Here is a 19,043-nt window from a genome sequence, read left to right as displayed (position 1 = left end):
CTCTCAAAAATAAACATTTTAAAAGCATAAACTTTAATGGTATTTAGCACATCACAGAGTTGTGCCCCCATTGCCACAATTTTCGAACTTCTTCATCACCCCGAAAAGAAAGCCCATCCTCATTAACGGTCACTCCCCTTTTCCCCCCAGCCTCCTCACAAACCCAGCCCTAAGGAACCACTAATCTGCTTTCTGTCTCTACAGATTTGCCTATTCTGGCCATTTCACGTAAATGGAATCACACAACATGTGCAAAGACCAAAGACCAAAGAGGTTCGTGCAATGTCGTGGCACCTGTTAGTACTTCATTCCCCTTTATGGCCTAAGAAGTCACCCTCGTACAAACACACGACTCTCGATTCTTCTATTCGTCAGTTGACAGACATCTGAGCTGTTTCTACCTTTTGGCTCTTGTGAAGGATGCTGCGATGAACATTTGTGTACAAGTTTTTGTGTGAACATGTTTTTAGTTCTCTTGGAAACACGCCTGGGAGTGGAGTTGCTGGCTCATACGCTAACTCTGTCTAACCTTTGGAGATGCTGCCAGGCTGTTTGCCAAAGCGGCTGCTCCATTCCACATTCCCACCAGCGGCGTATGATGGAGTTCTGTCATCATAGTACCGAGTTCTGAAATAACACCCTCGATCCCATGGATATCTCCAGTTTCCACCCATTTCTCATTTCTCTGCTTTTTTTTTTTTTTTAAATATTAAAACGCCTGGGTTTGCACCTGGGTGGCTCAGTCGGTCGAGCGTCCAACTCTTGGTTTCGGCTCAGGTCATGATCTCACAGTTTGTGAGATTGAGCCCCGCATCGGGCTCTGCGCGGACAGCGAGGACCCTGCTTGGGACTCTCTCTCCCTCTCTCTCTGCCCCTCCCCTGCTGGCTTGTGTGTGTGTGTGTGTGTGTGTGTGTCCGCACACGCGCGTGCTCTCTTTCTCTCCAGGGACCCACCTGATGCCAGGTGCGCTGCTCATTTCCCAGTCCTCACTGCCTGCCTGGCCTCAGCAACTTTGGACATGGCAGATCATTCCCTCCTTAAAGACGTTTCTCTGCTTTGCCTCTGGGATTGATGTATCCATGTCTCCCTCCCCTCCTCCTCCTCCTCTTTGTCCTCCCACATTGGCTACCCTTCCCCGAACCTCTAAATGCTGGGCCCTGGTGCTCACTGCTCAGTCTTCTTCTCAGTGTTCACTCTCCAGGTGACCATCACTAGTCCACTGCTTTAAAGTCTCTGATTCCCAAGTTTATATCTCCACTTGGCCTGCAGACTCAGCTGTCCGACTGCTTACCCAGTATCTCCGCTTGGTATCTACTAGACATTTTAGACCTGCTGTGTCCAAAACAGTAGTCTTGATGTTCCCCACCAAGTCTGCTCTCCTCACCGTGTGCCCTCATCTCCATGAATTCAACTCCGTGCTTCTAGTCGCTCAGGCAAAAGACCGTGGAGTCATCCCCAAATTGACCACTGTCCCTCTCTCAGCACTCACATCCAATTCCACAACAAATCGTGTGACCCTACTTCCCGAATATGTCCTGAATCTGACCACTTCTCATCACTCCTACTGCCATCATCTGGGCTGAAATCACAGTCTCCTCTCACCTGGAGGAATTCTAGAACTTGGATGGATTCACCTGGATGGAGCCTTCTGGCAGGTCGTTCTGTTCCACCCTTGCTCCCTCAGATTGTCTACGGCAGCCAGAGGGGTCTTTCGAAGATGGAGGTCAGATCACGTTGCTACTTCGCTCGGCACCTCCAGTGGCTCCCGTTTCACCAAGAGTAGACGCCAAAGGCCTACTTGGCTCATAATACACTCGTGCTCTGGCTCCCCACTGCCCCCTTCGCCGCATGTCCTACTTCTCTCCCCTCCCATTCCGGACTCATTTAGCCTCTTTGAATTGGATGCCAAACACTTCCAAACCTCGAGGCCTTTTCCTTTATTGTTCTCTCCGGAATGGAATGAGCTACGTTCAGATATCCACACAACCTGCTTCCCACCTCCCCTCTTCACTCAAAGACCACTTTCTCAGGGAGGCCTTCCTTGAACACTATCTGAAGCAACCCCTCTCCCCGGTGTCCCTACTCCTCCTTCCTCTGCTTTATTTTTCTCCTTAGCAACACCACCCAGCAAGTCCTTAATCTTCTATTATCTTATTATTCCCATGAGGGCTAGGAAGTTCGTCTGCTTGGTTCACCACTGTATCCCAGGACCCACCACAGAGTCCAGAACCTAACAGGCACTCAGCGAACCTTTGAGGACTGAAGGGATAAATTAATGACAGTCATTTGGATTGTTTTCCACCTTTGGCCACTAAAATATGTACTACCATGGCCAATATGGTTCACAGGTCATTTTTGTTTTGAGGGAATATATCTGCAGGGCAAATAACTGGAAGTGGAATTGCTGGGTCAAAGGACACGAATAGTTATGATTTTGAGAAACATTTTCCGAAAGTTTTGGTGGTAAGTCTACCACAATCTACCACTTTGTGTTGAGCAAGTCACATGGTAAATTGTGTGGCACGCCATGCTGACTTGGGTTTTCACTGAATGCTAAGAAAGTAATCAGGAGAGATGTTGCCCAAGGAATCCAAGGAGTTAACTAGCCGTCAACATGAATTACTGTCCCATCAAAAATGCTAGAGGGTCATCACGGTATCCTGGCCACGCTGCATTTGCCATACGTCCAGTGACTGCTTGGGGGCATGGACTGAAAGTCCAGATCCTATGGCTTGGATCCTTTCTGGTATTGGAAGACTACAGAAGAGGACTTTCAGCATATTCACAGACAGCCTGTGCTCTTTTCGAGTGGATTCTGAGATGCCCTGGCCAAAACTCTTCTTGGACTCTACCATGGCTACCAAATGGCATGACCCCTGGAGATGTCATTCACATGGTGGTCGGTCTAAATGGAGCAGCGCACAGCCTGGGAAGCTGTGTGCAAGGACCCCAGCATTCTATAGCACTGCTCTAGGTCAAGGACTTGAAATGGTTTCAGGGTTCCCCATCTCACCGATCCTGTCCTGGAACAGTCACAGCTCTGCAACAGTAGTCTGCCACATATGGACAGTCGAACAACTGTCCACCCTCACCCAGCCGTCATTGCTGGCCTTACCAGCACAGGCTGTGAAGGGGATCCTTGATGGAAGAGTTTGGCCTTTGAGGCCCTTAGGTCTCCCCTACCCCATTCAACACATCCATCCAAGGTCAAGAGCAGGAGCTGCCCCAAAGAACTGCTCAGTGAGCAAGACCTCAAGATGAACTCGCAGGCTCTATCCAGACTGAAAGTCACAAAAGCTAGATGGGCCAGGCACCACACCTGCTGGGTCTTGGTAACCTGGCTCCTCCAGGTTACTTTAAACTGCACTTCATGGAGGCTCTTGCCCATATACATGCTAACATGACATCACGCCATTTCCTGAACATCCAGGAAAAGGTTTTGGAGAGGAATGTCCTCTGTTATGCAAAGTACACATCAACCATCTCGCATCCATCTGATTGGCAAAAATTGAAGTCTAACAAACGTGGAGCAGAAAAGACTCTTGTCTACAACTGGTGGGAGTGTCGACCGTTGCCACCACTTTGCTGCTGTTTTTATAACGTTTATTCATTTTTGAGAGGCAGGGAGAGAGAGCATGAGCAGGAGAAGGACAGAGAGAGAGGGAGAGAGAGAGGGAGAGGGAGAGGGAGAGGGAGAGGGAGAGGGAGAGGGAGAGGGAGAGGGAGAGGGAGAGCGAGACACAGAATCTGAAGCAGGCTCTAGGCTCTGAGCTGTCAGCACAGAGCCCAATACGGGGCTCGAACCCATGAACTGTGAAACCATGACCTGAGCTGAAAGTGGATGCTTAACTGACTTGAGCCACCCAGGTGCCCTGTTGCCACCACTTTGGAGAGCAATTTGGCCACCATCTAGTAAAACTGAAGGTATGCATATCCTTTGGGATGGCAATTTTACTCCTGAATTTTTTCTAGACACCCTAGAAAAAAACTGTGCACATGAAGACCTGTGTGATAATGTTTACTGTAGTGTTACTAGCAATAGTGAAAGCTGGAAACAACAGAAGTGATCATCAACTAGAGAATGAATAAATAAAGTTCCGTGCTATGGTGGAATACTGTCCACCAGGGAAGATGGAGACACCAGAACTACAAACAGCACTATAAATAAACCTCAAATAACAATATGGGACAAAAATAAAAGCTGAGGCAAGTCACAGGAAGTTGCATAAAATACGATGCCACTTACGTAAAAAGTACGCACAAATGCTATACGTTGTTTATGCACACACGAGTATGTATTATGAGTTTTAAACAATGTACTAGGGGGATGAAGCTTGAGTTCCAGATAGTGGTTTTCTTTAGGGGAGGAGAGAAATGGGATCAGGTCAGGCTATACAGGCATTTTTTATGGCCTCTATAATTTTGATCTCTTAAAAATGTTTACTATATTATTATATATGTGTGGTTACATGCCTGAGATATTTCATAATTAAAAAGGTGTTTTAGGGGCGCCTCAGTGGCTCAGTTGGTTAAGCATCCGACTGTTGATTTTGGCTCAACTCATGATCTCGCAGTTCGTGAGTTCGAGCCCCCCATCAGCCCAGGGCCTGCTTGGGATCCTGTCTCCCTCTCTCTCTGCCCCTCCCCCACTTGCTCTCTCTATCTCTCTCAAAATAAATAAAAAGGATGTTTTAAAAGCATCTGAATCAAACGGAGAGCAGTACTGTGTATGCTGGGACCAGAAACCAATCTCATGAATCTGTTCCATACTGGGCTCTCTCAACATGGATCCCACCAAGGGGCCCATCCGGAGACCTGTATGAATCTCCCCATTTATGAACATCTCCAGAGTATACAGTTTTCCTCATAAGGTTCAATAAAGTATAACTAAAAGATTCAAGTGAAAACGTTGGACAGATCATCATTCTAAAATACAGTTGAAGTAATTCATAGAAACTGTTGGCTTTCTTCTCATGGCCGTTTCCCTCCCAAAGAAACCAGATTCACATTATTTTCTTCTTTGTCAGACATCCCATGTTCACAACAACCTTATGCCAGCCACGCGGCTCGGGAGGCACACTCTTGCCTCAGGAGGTTTGCTAAGCTCTTCCTAAAGAGGACCTCTGTGGATGTTCACATAGAAACCTCAGATGTTACCGCTAAGAATGCTGGGGGCCAATTTAGTCCCTCTCTGATGAATATAGAGCGGTGTGTATCCTGCCCATTGCCACCCTCCAAACATCAGGGGCTGTTCCCAGCTGCAGGGCAGAGCTGGGAGGGAATGGGGATCTCAATCCCCACCAGATCTGGGTTCTTCTCCCAGTGTCATCTGTATGAACTGTCTGTGTGAGCCCTGGTGTGTGTGAGCACGTGTGTGCCATGGCAGTGTTAGGGGCTCAACACGGTGGAGTTCTGACCCATGCCTACAGACTGGAGTCTCACCAACCAGCTGGGTGCTCACTGATCAGCTGGCATTTGGAGGTGGACCTCCCCAGCCTTGCCAGCTGGAGTTACTAACGTACATTGCTTGGGCACCTTGAAGGACATCCCAATCTGCATTTGAAATCCCCTTATTCCTCAGGGGACTGGCTCTGCCAGCTGTGGCCAGTGGTCTGAAGGGGAACAGAGAGGCAAGGCCACATGGTGGGCAAAGACCACCATTAAGAAACCCGTGTGTACACATTCGGGATGTCTACTGCCCTGCTAGTGTCCTGTGACATGTGCACAGTGGTCCCTCACTGGGCTATGGGGAGGATTAAAGGAGAGAAGATACGGATGGATTTGGTCAGGATAAAATCGCTACCCACACGGCCCATTATCTTGAGTTAAACAGTGACACCGTTCCCCTGATTTGGGTACAAGCTGTGATTCCCGGGGGGGGGGGGGGAGATCTCTTTTCTTAGGCATCTTCTTGGCTCCTGCTGTCACAGGTGCACTGTCGGAGCCTGCCACTGCTCCCTGCCCCCTGCCCCAGTCCCACCTGACGTCCCACCTTTGCCTCAAGCATGCCCAGTGCTTTCCCTCAATTGCTCATGTGGTTCCCTTCACTGCAATGTCCTACTGCCACTCGCTGAAATCGGATCTGCTTCCGGGTCATCCGTTCCCTGAAGCTTCTCCTGATTTCACCCAAATTGGCGTGATGTCCCTCTTGTTGGAACCGGGGCCCGTGACTATGCTTGACACGTAACAGGTCCTCAGTGAGTGCTAAACTGCACGAAGCCGGCAGGGCTCAGTGGCGTGGTCAGTGTCTCCCAGACCCTTACCTTGGGGGTGAACATGTGTAGGATGCCATCGACGGCCCCTCGCAGCAGCAGCCCCCGGACCAGGAAGCAGGCCAGCACCACATAGGGGAACAGGGAGCTGAAATACATCACCTGCAGAGAAGACAGGGACCCGCTGTGGGGCAGAATGCCTCCCGCAGCTGGCACCCCCCTCCCTGCTCACAGCTGGGGCACAGGAGCCCTCCTCTGATGGCAGAAGAAAGTGCAGCCCTGGGACCCCTGGGCACAGGGCCAAACCCACCCCACATCTGGCCTCGAGCCAAGGCAGGAGCACAGACAAGCTGGAGTCGGAGCGGCTGTGCCTGGGGCCAGTTTCCTCCTTTCAAGAGCTGGTAGGGCTGGGTCTGTGGCCTCCCCACCCCCAAGGGCCACCACGAGGGTGAGGAACCGTCTCCTCTCCCCTCCTCCTGTTTTCATGTCTCCTGCCTGCTTTTCTATCCTTGACTCCAGGGGACCCCCTAAGGATCTCCCATGTCCTTGGAACTCCTTTGACAGAAGCCTTCCAGGAGGTTACAGACATGGCTCCCAAGCAAAAAATCAGAAAAGGTCCTGCCTCTTATGACTATAAATTGTGTGCTGTTTTCTAGCATGTGCATTTTTTGCACACTTCTAGATTCCCCACGTGCCTGGCAGAGAGCCTCACACAAAGGAAATGCTCACGGAATGTTTGCTGCACTAAAACAAATCAAGAGGGTCGTTTGGGCAGGATGGTGTTGAAGGTAAAGAGCGGGTGTGTCCAGAGCCAGACCACCTGAGTCCTGATCCTGGCTCTACCATTGTCAACCATGTGACCTCGAGCGATTCACTTAACCTCTGTGTGCCTCCATTTCCTCATCTATAAAATGGGTGTAATGCTTCCTAACTCATAAGGGTGTTGTGGACCCAAAGCAGTCAGACATGTGGCAGTGCCTGATAAGTGCCACAAAGTCTCAGCTACTTTTGTGGCCTTTGGAGAGGGAAGAGGTGGAGAACACTCTACCTTTCCAAGGCTCAACTTCCTTACTCATTGAGTCCATTATAACACCTGGAGCTTCAGACAGATGGCCAAGGCTCTAGTTCCAGCCCTGGGATGCACTGGCTGCCTGATCTCAGGTGAGGAGCCTTCCCCGCTCTGGGCCTCAGTTCACTCATCTGTAGAATGAGTGGATTAGGCCACGGGGTCCCTAATGTCCTTTGCGGCCCCGACAGTCCATGAATACCGTACATGCCAAAGAAGAAAGGGCCCTTACTTGAAAGGGGTCTGAGCTCCTGGGAGAAGGTGTATGGGGTTGGCTGGACTGCACCCTGAGAGAGCCACGGAGAGCCGTCCTCGAGGCCCCAAGGTGCCTGTACTCACAGCACGCACCTGCTCAAAGAGCCCTTTCGTTTCCACAGGGCGAGCTGCTGAGTTTTACCAAAAAGTGCTCAGAGCAGATGCTGCTAGGGCTTTTGCTTGGGAACTTAAAGGGTTAGGATGTAGACGAATGTCCCTGGGTCAGCGCTCCCAGCTTTTTTTCCCTTTCAAGTCTGCAGAGCAGGCCTGAGTTATCTGAGCACAGAGGCGGCTAGCGTTCAAAGCAACGATTTTCCACAAGCCCACTCCGACCCCCTCTTGGTGGGCAATAATCCAGCAGTGACACTCCCATCGCCTCCATGGGGAGGGGGGGTGTCATCATCCTGAGCCACTCAGAGGCCAAGCCCACCCAAAAGACCCTGCATAGCATATCCCAGTGTCCTCAGACCCCTGCCTTCCATGCTCTTCTACCCGCCCCCCCCCGAGTCCCTTCCTGACTCACCTTCCCAGAGGACTGGATGCCCTTGACCACGGCCATGCCCACGATGCTCCAGGCCACCAGGAGGCACAGGGTCATCTTCCAGTTGAGGCCTCCGCTCTCCGAGATGGAGTTGGAGATGTCCAAGGCCTCTCGGTACCAGAAGTAGGTGGTGGCTGAGCTCTTTTCACACTCTGCCTCCACCACTGAAACAGCAGCAAAGGCCACAGTGCCTCAGTCGGGGCTCTGGGTCCCCCTCCTCTGCCTGACTCCCAACTAGGGCAGCAGTGGGCGAGGGGCCGGCTGAGTGTGGGAGCAGTGAGGGACTGTGCTCGTTCTGGGCTAGCCAGGATCTGGCAGACCCTGAAGCCTCCAGATGGGGCTCCAGATGGGGCCCAGGAGGCTTTGGGACACACTGATCTGGCTGCATTCTCACACATGCCACTCCTTGCCCACCTCCATCGGTGGAGGACAGCAAGGGTTAGGCAGAACTGGCCTCAAGTTCCCTGGGAAAGGTTCTGAGCTAGGAGCCAGACATCTGGATTCTCATCCAAGATCCTTGGTTAAATCAGTAGTGCAACCACAGGAAAGTTGCTTCTGGACCTCAGTTTACCCCTCTGTGTGGTGGGATACATCATTTGGCCTTTTATAGGACTGGCATGCAAATTAAGGCTGTTTCCAGACAAGATGGTGTTAGAGTTACACAGGATTGTAACAACTAAACACAAGTCACAATTTCTAGAGTTTTCTCTACACTCATTTCATTCAGTCCCCATAAGAACTCTATGGGATAGGCTGGCAAGGACCATCAGAACAGGAAATGTGGGTCAGGTAGGTGTCTTATTCAAGGCGACACAGCAAGTCAATGAAATCTCAAATCTCTGCCTAAGCCTCTTAGGCTCCTTCCACCCCTTCCTGAGATAGGCTGGCTGGGGAACCCAGTTGGTCATACTCAGGGGGTCCTATACTTGCCTGCCACAGTCCCATTCCTGGTGACAGGACATTCGCTCCAGGGCAGTGGGTACTGGAAGGACTTGAAGAAGTAGAAAATGCTCCAGCCGATGATCACATTATAATATAGCCCAACAAACAGGCAGACCTGGGGACAATGGTCCATGGTTGGGGGAGGGGTCATGAAGGCTGCAGGCAACTCCACCCCACCCCCACTCCCCATCCTAGGCCCAGGCTCCGGCTGACTGCACACAACACTGCTCATAGTCTTGGAGGAAGAGGAGGAGGAAGAGGAGGAGTAGGAGGTGGGGGAGGGATGAGACGCAGGCACTGAGGGCCTCTTCCTAATCCTCCCTTCATCTGGTATTCAGGGAATCCACAAAAGAATGTTTCAGATATTAAAGATCTCTCCTTTAAGCAATGAACTCTTAAAATGGTAATGCTTTCCAGTTTGAAATTCTTCTAAAAATGCTTAAAGCACTTCCCCATCATTTCCTGATGACTCAGGATTACAATCCCAGAGCTGCCCTCCGGGACCCTGGAGGCCTGCTCGCCTTTTGCCTCTATAGACAATGGCCCCAGACTGCAGTGTTCCTTGAGCTTTCGTGGATGCTTCTTCCTGGTTTGCTAAGTCCTCCCTCGTCTCAGGACCCCACTCTTCGGTACTGTCAGCAGCCCGCCTCCAGAAAGATGTCACTTTCCATGTCTCGGAAACATGATCGCTACCCTTGGCAGAATTGCATTTGAGATAGGAGTACACGGATTCTGACCGAGGGTCCGAGTGGTTTCTCAGAAAGCAATGCTTTCACGCACGGGGGTTTGCCGTATCCGCTCTGGATGCCGAGAGGCCCCTTCCGCCTCCAGCGGCCTGCTCGGTAATGCTGATCGGCGTGAGCGCCGAGGGCCCTTTACCGCATCAATGTCACGAGCCCTGGCGTGTAGGAGCAGACGCTCGGACGGCACACCTTAACTGCAATATCGAGGGAGAGGGACCCCCACTTCTTTCACTTGGGTGCTTTCAGGCCAAGGGGAGACCCATTCACACTCACGTGCATACACACGGCCAGCCCCGGCAGGGTATGCTGTACTTGGCCGTGTCTCCCTGGGCAGAGGTGATGCCCGCCATGACTGTGGGAGCCACACAGACCCTCCCCCAGTCTCTGCCTGAGACAGGTTTGGGCTGGCCATGCTACCAGGCCTAACGGAATGCTCAGTCCCTTCCAGAGGCAGGTGTGAACATGTGCACCCATGGGCTCTGCCCATAAGGGAAGCTCAGTTTCCTCACCTCGAGAGCTAAGCAGAACCTCACCTCCAGGCCCGTAAATGAGCCTCACGGAGTTCCCCATCCAGGCCCGTGGGGTGTCCCCGGCTCCCGCTGTTCCAAAGCCGGGTCGGCCACAGGCTGTCATCTGAGACCTTCTCCAACGCTGCTCATGTGCACAGCAAAGTGACAAGGAACCCCCACGCCTCAGGACTGCCTTTTCCTGCCACACATCTGCCCAACTGAAATACTCCTCAGTCAAGGAGAGAGGAAGGGTCTCTCTCACGGGGAGCTGATGGGCTGGGAAGCATAGGCATCTGGGACTGGTCCACGTGTCCACGGAGAACTTCGGCTGAGATGTCCCAGGCACCCCCTCGAGACGATGTCCCAGCCTCTCCTCCTTGGCAACAATTCCCAATATTATATCCTGCCTCGGGCAGTAATTTAGGCACTGTGTGGCCCTGAGACACCGGCTGGAAACAATTCTCCTGCTGAGGGTCTCCCTCCTGCCCTCGCCCTGGCCCAAGACTCTGGTCTACAAACCCCGTACCCCAGAGCGGCCCCTCTGCCTGCCGGTTAAGTGCCCAGTGTCTGCCTCCGACTCACTATGCAGCTGGAGAAGCCGATGCCCCCCAAGCGGGGGCACACGTAGTGCCACACACCAATGCTGCCACGGCGGATCCTCTGGCCCACAGCCAGCTCCAGGAAGAAGAGTGGGATCCCGATGATGATCAGTAGCACGAGGTAGGGCACCAGGTAGGCACCTGGGGAGGAGAGAGGAGCGTCATGGGGTGTCTGGAGCACGGCACCAGGGTAAAGGAGGACAGCCATGTCCTGCAGACCTGCCCACATCTCTGATCACCCCCAAAGTGCCAGCGGTCCTGTGCTCCTCCAGGAATGGTCTGGCTCATACGTGTGGCCCACCACCCACTGGCCGCCCAGGCCCTCCTTCTCCCCCTTGACTCCTCTGCCCTGAAATGCTAAGGGGGGATCTAGATGTAGGTCCATGCCTCTCGCTCACAAGATTGGATTCAGAGATGGACAGACAGACAGACAGATGCCACACTCTCAGGAATCCACACGTCAAATCACAAATAGACACACTCTCCCCTCCCGACGTACTCTGTGGACACCTGTTCACACCCCCTCCCGCCCACAGAGAAGCAGCCCCAGATGGAGTGGACCCTGCTTCCTCGTCCCCCAGAGGCACAGCCCTGGGGCACAGCCCTCCCCGCATCTGAAGCAGATGCTGACACAGCAGACCGGGTAGCTCCAGGGAAGCGGAGCTTTTGGAAGCTCTCCAGGGAGAGAGGGTCTGACCAGCATCACCATTAATCTACAGCTAATTGGGAGGAACGAGGGAGAAATTAGCAGTTCAGAAAAGCACGGCCGAGAGGATCATAATGGATAGACAGGATGGATCTTGATAAAGATTCCAGATGAGAAATTAAACTCACTGTCCCTGGCCTCACTGCAGACACAATCTCAATTCCAAGTGACAGGGCAGTTAGCAGGAGAATTAAAATCGTGTCTGGACACAGATGAGCGATCCCTGCTGAGAGATGTGCCAGCAACCCAGTCCTGTTAGCAATGCTGTCACACAGCCCCCGTCACCAGTGCCATGAGGGCCACCCAGCACCCCCAGACCAAGCCTTGCCGGCTTGGAGCATCCAGAAGACCCCCAGCCACATGGCTCTGGCCCCCATAACATGACATCCGTATGTGTGCGATCTGCCAAAGAACCCGGGGGGATCAGGCGTCTCTTGGGCACAAGACCCAGCGCTCGGCAACAGTCAGCTGTTGACTGTAGGCCTACCATGCACTTGGCATGTGCGGGGTGCGGGGGGTGGGTACTTGGGTGAAAGAAGGCACAGCCACTATCCCAGGAGAGCTCACAGTCTGGAAGGCAAGACCCTCAGGTTCACACGAGCAATGTCAGCACGTGTACACACACACACACACACACACACACACACGGACCAGTCACACAGAGCCAAACGAGCACACGCATGCTGAGGGAGGGGTCAGACAGAACTCATCGGGAAAGTCCTCCAGGGGAGGACTTACCCACCAAACCTTACACAACAGCATCTGATTCATTAAACATCCACACGCATACAGTCACACGTACACGTAAATTCCACGTGTCGCTAGCAAGCAGCCTGAAAAGAGGGTGGGCCCGAAGGACTCGCGGTTCTGTCTCCTGGTCCGGGGTTCGGGGAAATGAGAGAGGAGAGAAGTGACATGCAGAAAAGCACAGGGACACAGCCTCCCTAGTTTCGTATTTCACCCACATACCCTTGGGTGGCGCAAGATGTGCAGAAAGATGGGTTTCAGGGTATCAGAAGAGCAGGCTGGCATCCTCTGGGGATGCTTCTCTCCTCTGCCCCAAAGAACCAGGGAAAGCCTCCACATCCGTGCTGTCCAAAGAGCGGCCCCACAGCAGAGACCGGTCCCTGGAAACCCGCCACCTGTCCCTCGGGCCGGTCGCCTGCGCCAGGCCCAGGGCACTGACTTGGCTGCAATTCTCCTGACCACGCCACGGCCTAGCCACGCTCAGCGCTCGGGGGCTGGGGGCTGGGTGAGAATTGCTGGTTAGGCAGAGGTACTTTTCTTATCAACCTTTGCTGAGATCATTTGGAAACGCACCCTCTACCACCTTAGAAAATACAACCTGGAGGCACAACTAGATTGATCTCCTTTGACGTTTCAGGGACGTTCGGGAGCTTCAGGTCGTCAGCCTGAACAGCCAGGAGTGCTGTGCACGGTGTTAGAAGTTTCACAGAACATGGCTCTAGGAAGGTAGATTGTGTGATCTCTGAGGCCTCCTGGATCTCTCCAGTCTCTGTCCTGGTCTATATTCTAGGTCTTGCTTCCGGCACACCCTGAGGTTATTTCTGGGCTTTGAAGCACCACCTTGGTCTCAGCCTGTTGAGATGCGTACTAAGTAGGGGCTGAGATCTGGGGGTGGGCCAGACCCCCTGGGCTTGAATCCTAGCTCTGCCACTTACTAGCTGTGTGACTCTGGACCAATTACTTGATCTCTCTACACCACTGTTTTGTCCTCTGCCTAAAAAAGGATAATGACATTAGGTAGAACCACATGAAACTGCTGATCTCTGACCATTTTTGACTTATAAAAATGGTCATTTCACATGCTTCAACTCTACCCCTATGGCACAGGGCTGTTTCAAGGATTCAGTGACTTCCTTACCCCTTAGTAAGCACTTGATGAACATTTGCCTCTTTTCATAAAGATAAACAGGAAAAAAAAAAAAAGCAAACTAAGAGGACACAGAATAAAGAAACGATCAGCATCTAGTCGCGCTAAGCAGAGTTCCAGAGTTCCCACCCAGATTTAAGCAAAATTGGACTGGATCCTTCACGGCTCGGAACCACAGAGCTTCCACTCTTGGACCGAATAGTTGTCTCTTTCCTGTATGTGAAACATGATAATTTATCTCCTTCCAAAAAATATTTAAGATGACTTATCATAAACCCCGTAGAATACTGGAGTCAAAGGCAGAGATAGAAAGGGACTCTAGGAATCAGAGAGCAGGGAAGGATGGGGGCAGGAATGAGTCATGGGGAGCTCAAAATCTTGAGAGTTATATCAACTCAGTGACCTGAGTCTGGCCACGCCATATAGGCGAAAAGCTCTAATTGGTAGCTATTTATTGATTTATTAGAGGTGGGGGGAAGATCTTTCAAAGCATGGAGAGCATACAGTGAATAAACGGTGCCATAGTGGCAAGATAAAAGCTTCTGGCCTCAGTTACACCGGCTCGAGGGGGCATGCTCACTTCCCACCCTTCAACAGAAATTGGAAAGAAGGGAAGTCTCCAGCCAGGCTCGGCCTCTGGACGAGAGAGTGTTCTGCAGAGGAGGGAGCATCCCTGAATGGGGCTGCATCTCTGGGAGAGGCTACATGCCCAGAGTCCCACAGAGCAGAGAGAAAAGGAGTCAGGTGAGAATGCCTACAAAGCTGTGGCCACCCATCAGGCTGGAGTGTGGCAGTCCCAGGCCACAGGGACTAGGAGTCACAAGGGCTCTCTGCTGGCTCCAATCACTTTCCCAGGACCAGATGTCTGAGCTTGTAAATGTCCTTGTTTTCAGCCTGCTAGGTTTTTCTGTGTTTATTTTCTGTTAGTTTTCCCCTGGTTTCAAAACAAATTACCTTTGAAACATTCCAGCCTGCCTCAGATGGGCCAGAGGATAAGGGCCCGGGGGCTGCTACCCACCCGGGTGGCTAGAAGTGGTTAGTAGAAGGGGTTTGCTTCCAGGGGCAAGATCCTGTAGGCGGAGTAAAACTCGGGGGGCAGTGCGAGGCCCCCTCCTACCTGGGAGGCAGCAGGTATGCTCAGACTCTGGGGGCCAAGCTGTTCTGGTTAGAATCCTTACTTTATCACTAGCTGTGTGACCTTGAGCGAGATACCTAACCTCTCTGTGCCTCAATTTTGCAGTCTCTACCATGAGGATAGTAACTCCTTCCTCACACAGGGAGTAGGGGGATTCGATGGCTGAACTGTATGAAATTGGTGCTTTGGTTGGTCCCAGACACTTAAATATCAGCAGTTTCATGCATTTTGGCCTAATATCCAGTAAGTGCTAAGCAGTGCCTGGCACCTGCTAAGCCTTTAAGTATCATGGCCAACAGTTGCTCTTTACCATGCGTCAGATAACGGTGTTAAGCATTCCACACATAAGGCTCACCGAATCCTCCCAACTGTGCTGTAAGGCAGGATCCACTATTATTCCCATTTTACAGATGATGACAGAGAGGCACAGAGAGATCAAGCAACTTGCACAGGGCTGCAATGCCGGCTGGCTGCACTGGGGTTTGTGCCCAGGCAGTCCCGGGCCAGAGCCCACGTTCTTATCATCATCATGCCTGACAGCCTCTTGGTAGCTATTAACCATTAGCTATTTCTGGGAAGCCTTCCCCTGGACTCCCGAGCCCCACCCTAGGAGGGCTCCAATTCTGCATCAGCAAAGGGGTGTCCCTTTCCACCCCTCAGCCCGGCCCATTTGCAAGGCCCCCCTGGGGTAGGCAGGGCTGCCTCTTACCGCCTCCATTTTTCTGGCACAGGTAGGGGAACCTCCAGATGTTGCCCAGGCCCACGGAGAAGCCGATCTGGGCCAGGATGTACTGCAGCTTGCTGTTCCAGGCCGGCCGGTCCTCCACGTCCAGCTCCTCCTCTGCCGCCTTCTGCTTGCCGCCAGCCTCACCTGCCACATTCAGGATGCTCTGCTTGTAGTCCACGGGCTCCTCGAGGGCCAGCAGGTCAGCCACCGACTCCGTGACATGCTCACTGCTGTGCTCACGCTGGGTCACCTTGCTGTTCTTAGGCATTGGTGATGCCTGGGCCACGCAGCCCCGCTCCCCGGCACTCAGAGAAGGTGGGGCTCAGCTGCTGTCAGCTCCTTCTCATCCAGGGACCTGTGAGACCAGGTGAGCAGGGGAGGATCAGCTGACCACCCCAGAGAGGTGGGGAGCCCGAGCGGACCCAGATCCGCCATCACTCCGGGCACATACTCGGAGGCTGGGCTGTGAGTGGCCTGGAATGTTGCGTTTGTCTTTCTCCCTGTCAAGGGGTACCCACCGAGGGGCTCAAAGTCTGCAGACTCCGTTTTCTCACAGGCCCTGCCTGAGCATGCCTGAAAGGTAAACCTAATGGGGTAGGAGGGGCCAACCCACCCACCAAACCCAAATAAAGGGGCATCCATGATGCCACTGCCCCGTTTCGTAACCGCATATCCTGAAGTGTTCAAGGCCCTTCGGAGGCCCCCACAGCCCTCTCCTCCCAGGTGGTGCAGGTTTGTGGCCAAGTCCTAGCCCTCCTGAGCTCTAGCTATGCACCGAACCATCTGGTGGGACCCTGGGAAACCAGTGTCTGCCTTCTCTGGGGTCTTTCTGTTCAAAATACAGCGCATGGGCCAGCAGAATCACAGGGAGCTTGTTAGAAATGCAGAGGGCACCCGGGTGGCTCAGCTGATTAAGTGTCCGACTCTGGGTTTCTGCCCGGGTTGTGACCTCATGGTTCGTGGGTTCTAGCCCCGCGCTGGACTCTGTGCTGATGGTGTGGAACCTGCTTGGCATTCTCTCTCTCACCCTCCTTCGCTGCCTCTCTCTTGTGCGCTCTCTCTCTCTCAAAAATGAATAAAAGAAAACTTAAAAAAAAAAAAAGAAAAGAAAAGAAATGCAGAATGCCAGGCCCACCCCAGACCTACCAAACCATTCTCTGTATTTTTACAGAACCCTTAGTGATTAAAAGGGACATTAATGCTTGCAAAACAAAAACAGAAAACAAACAAGAAAACAATAAAACATAAACAAAACAAAAAAACCCAAAAGGTTAGAGCTCTCACCATGGGGACCCTGAACACCAGCCCCACATCCGGACCTTCATTCCCCAGGCAGGAGCGCTGACCAGGTTCTGCTAAGGATTCTGGCACTAAAGCCCTAGAGGTGTTTGCTTAGTGCCAACAAATGCTGGGTCATCGCTCAGCACTGACATTATCTGAGGGCCACTGCAGCCAAGAGCCAGTTCTCCATCCTCCGGTGACAGTTTTACAGCAGATAATGTCTGCACGATGCGAGCGGGGGAGGCAAACCCTCCCCTGCTCCTGCCATTCCCCGTCCGTCTCTCAGGCTTTCCCTTAAAGAAATAAAGCACCAAGGAAATGAGCCCTTTGAAGGATATCAACATGCTGCTGTGTTTCAAAGCACCTCCTCGTTAAGGGGAGGTTGGAGGATTTAAAATTAAACACACGTACACCCCGGCCTGCAGTTGCCCTGTGTCTTTCTAGGGATGTAAATTACCCGGCTCGGTAATCACTTTACTAGGGGAAGGAGCCGCCTCTGGAAGTCTGTCCTGGTCTGCACCATTGGAACAGCGCGGGCAACGGCACCGTGCAGCAGAAGCTTGACACGGACCTCCTGGCTGACTCCAGTAAAGCCCCAAACTTCAAGGGAACCTGGCCAGCCGGATCCTGTTACACGTGTAGTGAAGCTAGGACACCCGACAGATGGGGACTGTCCACGCTGGTCTGTGTGGTTAGCCAGTCCTCCCTGGGCCAGGCCATGGACCACAGCAGCAGGTGACAACTCCCTGAAAGGAAACCGTGAGTCTTTGGTGACTCCCCCTTCCACTCCAGGAACGGTCGAGGTGTTGGGCTTTGCAGTGACCGAGACAGAACCAGCCTGCCAAAAAGAGCTCAGAATTCCCTATAAGAAACACAGCTCTCTGTTGGGACTCCACTTCACATTGGGCCAGCCAAACATTCCACTGTGTTCTGGAGGGAGTGTGTGTCTGGGGACCTTTCAGCCCTCCTCCTCCTGCCCACACGACCTAAGGGAATGGTGCCCCTAGGAGTTATGCAATGGGGAGGCTTTTGTTCTTGTCTGGACTGCCAGGATGAGCCCTTTCCCCTTCCCCGGTCAGCAGATCCCTGTCCCCAGGGCACTCAAATGGAGAAAACCGAAGCACAGGCAATGGCAGTTTGAGAGAGAGAGAGAGAGAAAGAGAGAGAGAGAGAGAGAGAGAGAGAGAGAGAGAGGCAGAGAGGCAGAGAGGGAAAGAATCCCAAGCAGCCTCCACGCTGCCAGCATGGAGCCCGATGCAGGGCTTGAACTCACAAACTGTGAGATCATGACCTGAGCCAAAATCCAGAGTCAGACACTTAACCCACGGAGCTATCCAGGTGCCCCTTAAACAAGAGTTGTTATTAAAAACTAGAACAGGAGGGCGGGTGGGGGGCACCTGGGTGGCTCAGTGGGTTAAGCGTCCAACTCTGGATTTCAGCTCAGGTCATAATCTCATGGTTTAGGAGTCTGAGCCCACATCGGGCTCTCTGCTGTCAGCACGGAGCCTGCTTCAGATCCTCTGTCCCCCACCCCCTCTCGACTTGCTGTCTCTCTCTCAAAAATAAATAAACACTTAAAAAAATTAAAAAGTAAAAACTAGAACTGGGGAGAAGGGTTGGGGTCCGTCTGGAGACTGCAGTTACCAGGGTGCCAGCTCAGAGCCTGTCTCTAGGTACTCTGCCTGCCGTGGAATTTGATGAGAACAGTCCGCGATGTATTAAGTACGATTTACTGCTCATCATCCCACAACTGGAGAAAACCAAAGGGGATTCCCGCAAGCATGCAGAATTTATCCTGACGCTGACCAACTGGAGAACATGCTTTCCCAAAAATAGCCTAGAGAGTGGCAGCTCTCGTCACCAACAGGAGAAAGTTCTGCAGGAGGGAAGAGCGTCATTCAGACGAGGAGGACTCAAGGACAAAACCGGCACATTCTGGTAAAGCCACAGCAGCATCACAGAAACCACAGGCACGATGGGAGCTTCTTCCTTCTTCCCAAGATGCGTGCCAGAAGGCCCCCGGTGCCGTCAGGTTTGCAGGATGAAAAGTGCAAATTTACAAGCGGAGGCACTGGCCTGGGCTGCAATCATGACTAGAACCTTCTGTGCCCAGGAACACGCTCAGGTGACAAAAGTGTCTGACACTTAGAATATTAAAGCTTGAGGGGCCCTAGCAATATTCCCATTCCATGTATGAGGACACTGAGGCCCAGAGAGGAAGCCAATTGCCCAAAGCCACTGGGTCACACTCAGCAGGGAGGTGGGAAACAGGACGAAGACAGTGGTGGTGAGGGCAGGGGCTTCGCAATCAGATGGACCTGGGTCTGAGATCTCCCATTTCTTTCATTCATTCGTTCATTCCCTCACTCACTTGACATCCATTTACCGAGTGCCTTCTCTGTGCCAGGCTCTGTTCTAGGTTTCAGGGATAG

General features: G+C 52.5%; 1 protein-coding gene across 1 annotated transcript in view; it reads right to left on the bottom strand.

Moving 5' to 3' along the window:
• The window catches only part of SLC6A17 (solute carrier family 6 member 17), a 127,880-nt gene that overhangs the window by 18,317 nt on the left and 90,520 nt on the right, over nt 1-19,043 (bottom strand). Inside the window, 5 exon segments of the mRNA XM_042953329.1 lie at nt 6,265-6,375; nt 8,058-8,239; nt 9,006-9,132; nt 10,852-11,009; nt 15,313-15,685. Coding sequence (XP_042809263.1) covers nt 6,265-6,375; nt 8,058-8,239; nt 9,006-9,132; nt 10,852-11,009; nt 15,313-15,598 — 864 coding nt within the window. The 5' untranslated portion in view covers nt 15,599-15,685.

This window comes from Panthera leo, chromosome C1, assembly GCF_018350215.1.
Source record: "Panthera leo isolate Ple1 chromosome C1, P.leo_Ple1_pat1.1, whole genome shotgun sequence".
NCBI classification, from domain to species: Eukaryota; Metazoa; Chordata; class Mammalia; order Carnivora; family Felidae; genus Panthera; species Panthera leo.
The sequence above is the reverse complement of the archived record's forward strand: the minus strand, read 5'-3'. Positions and strand labels throughout refer to the sequence as shown.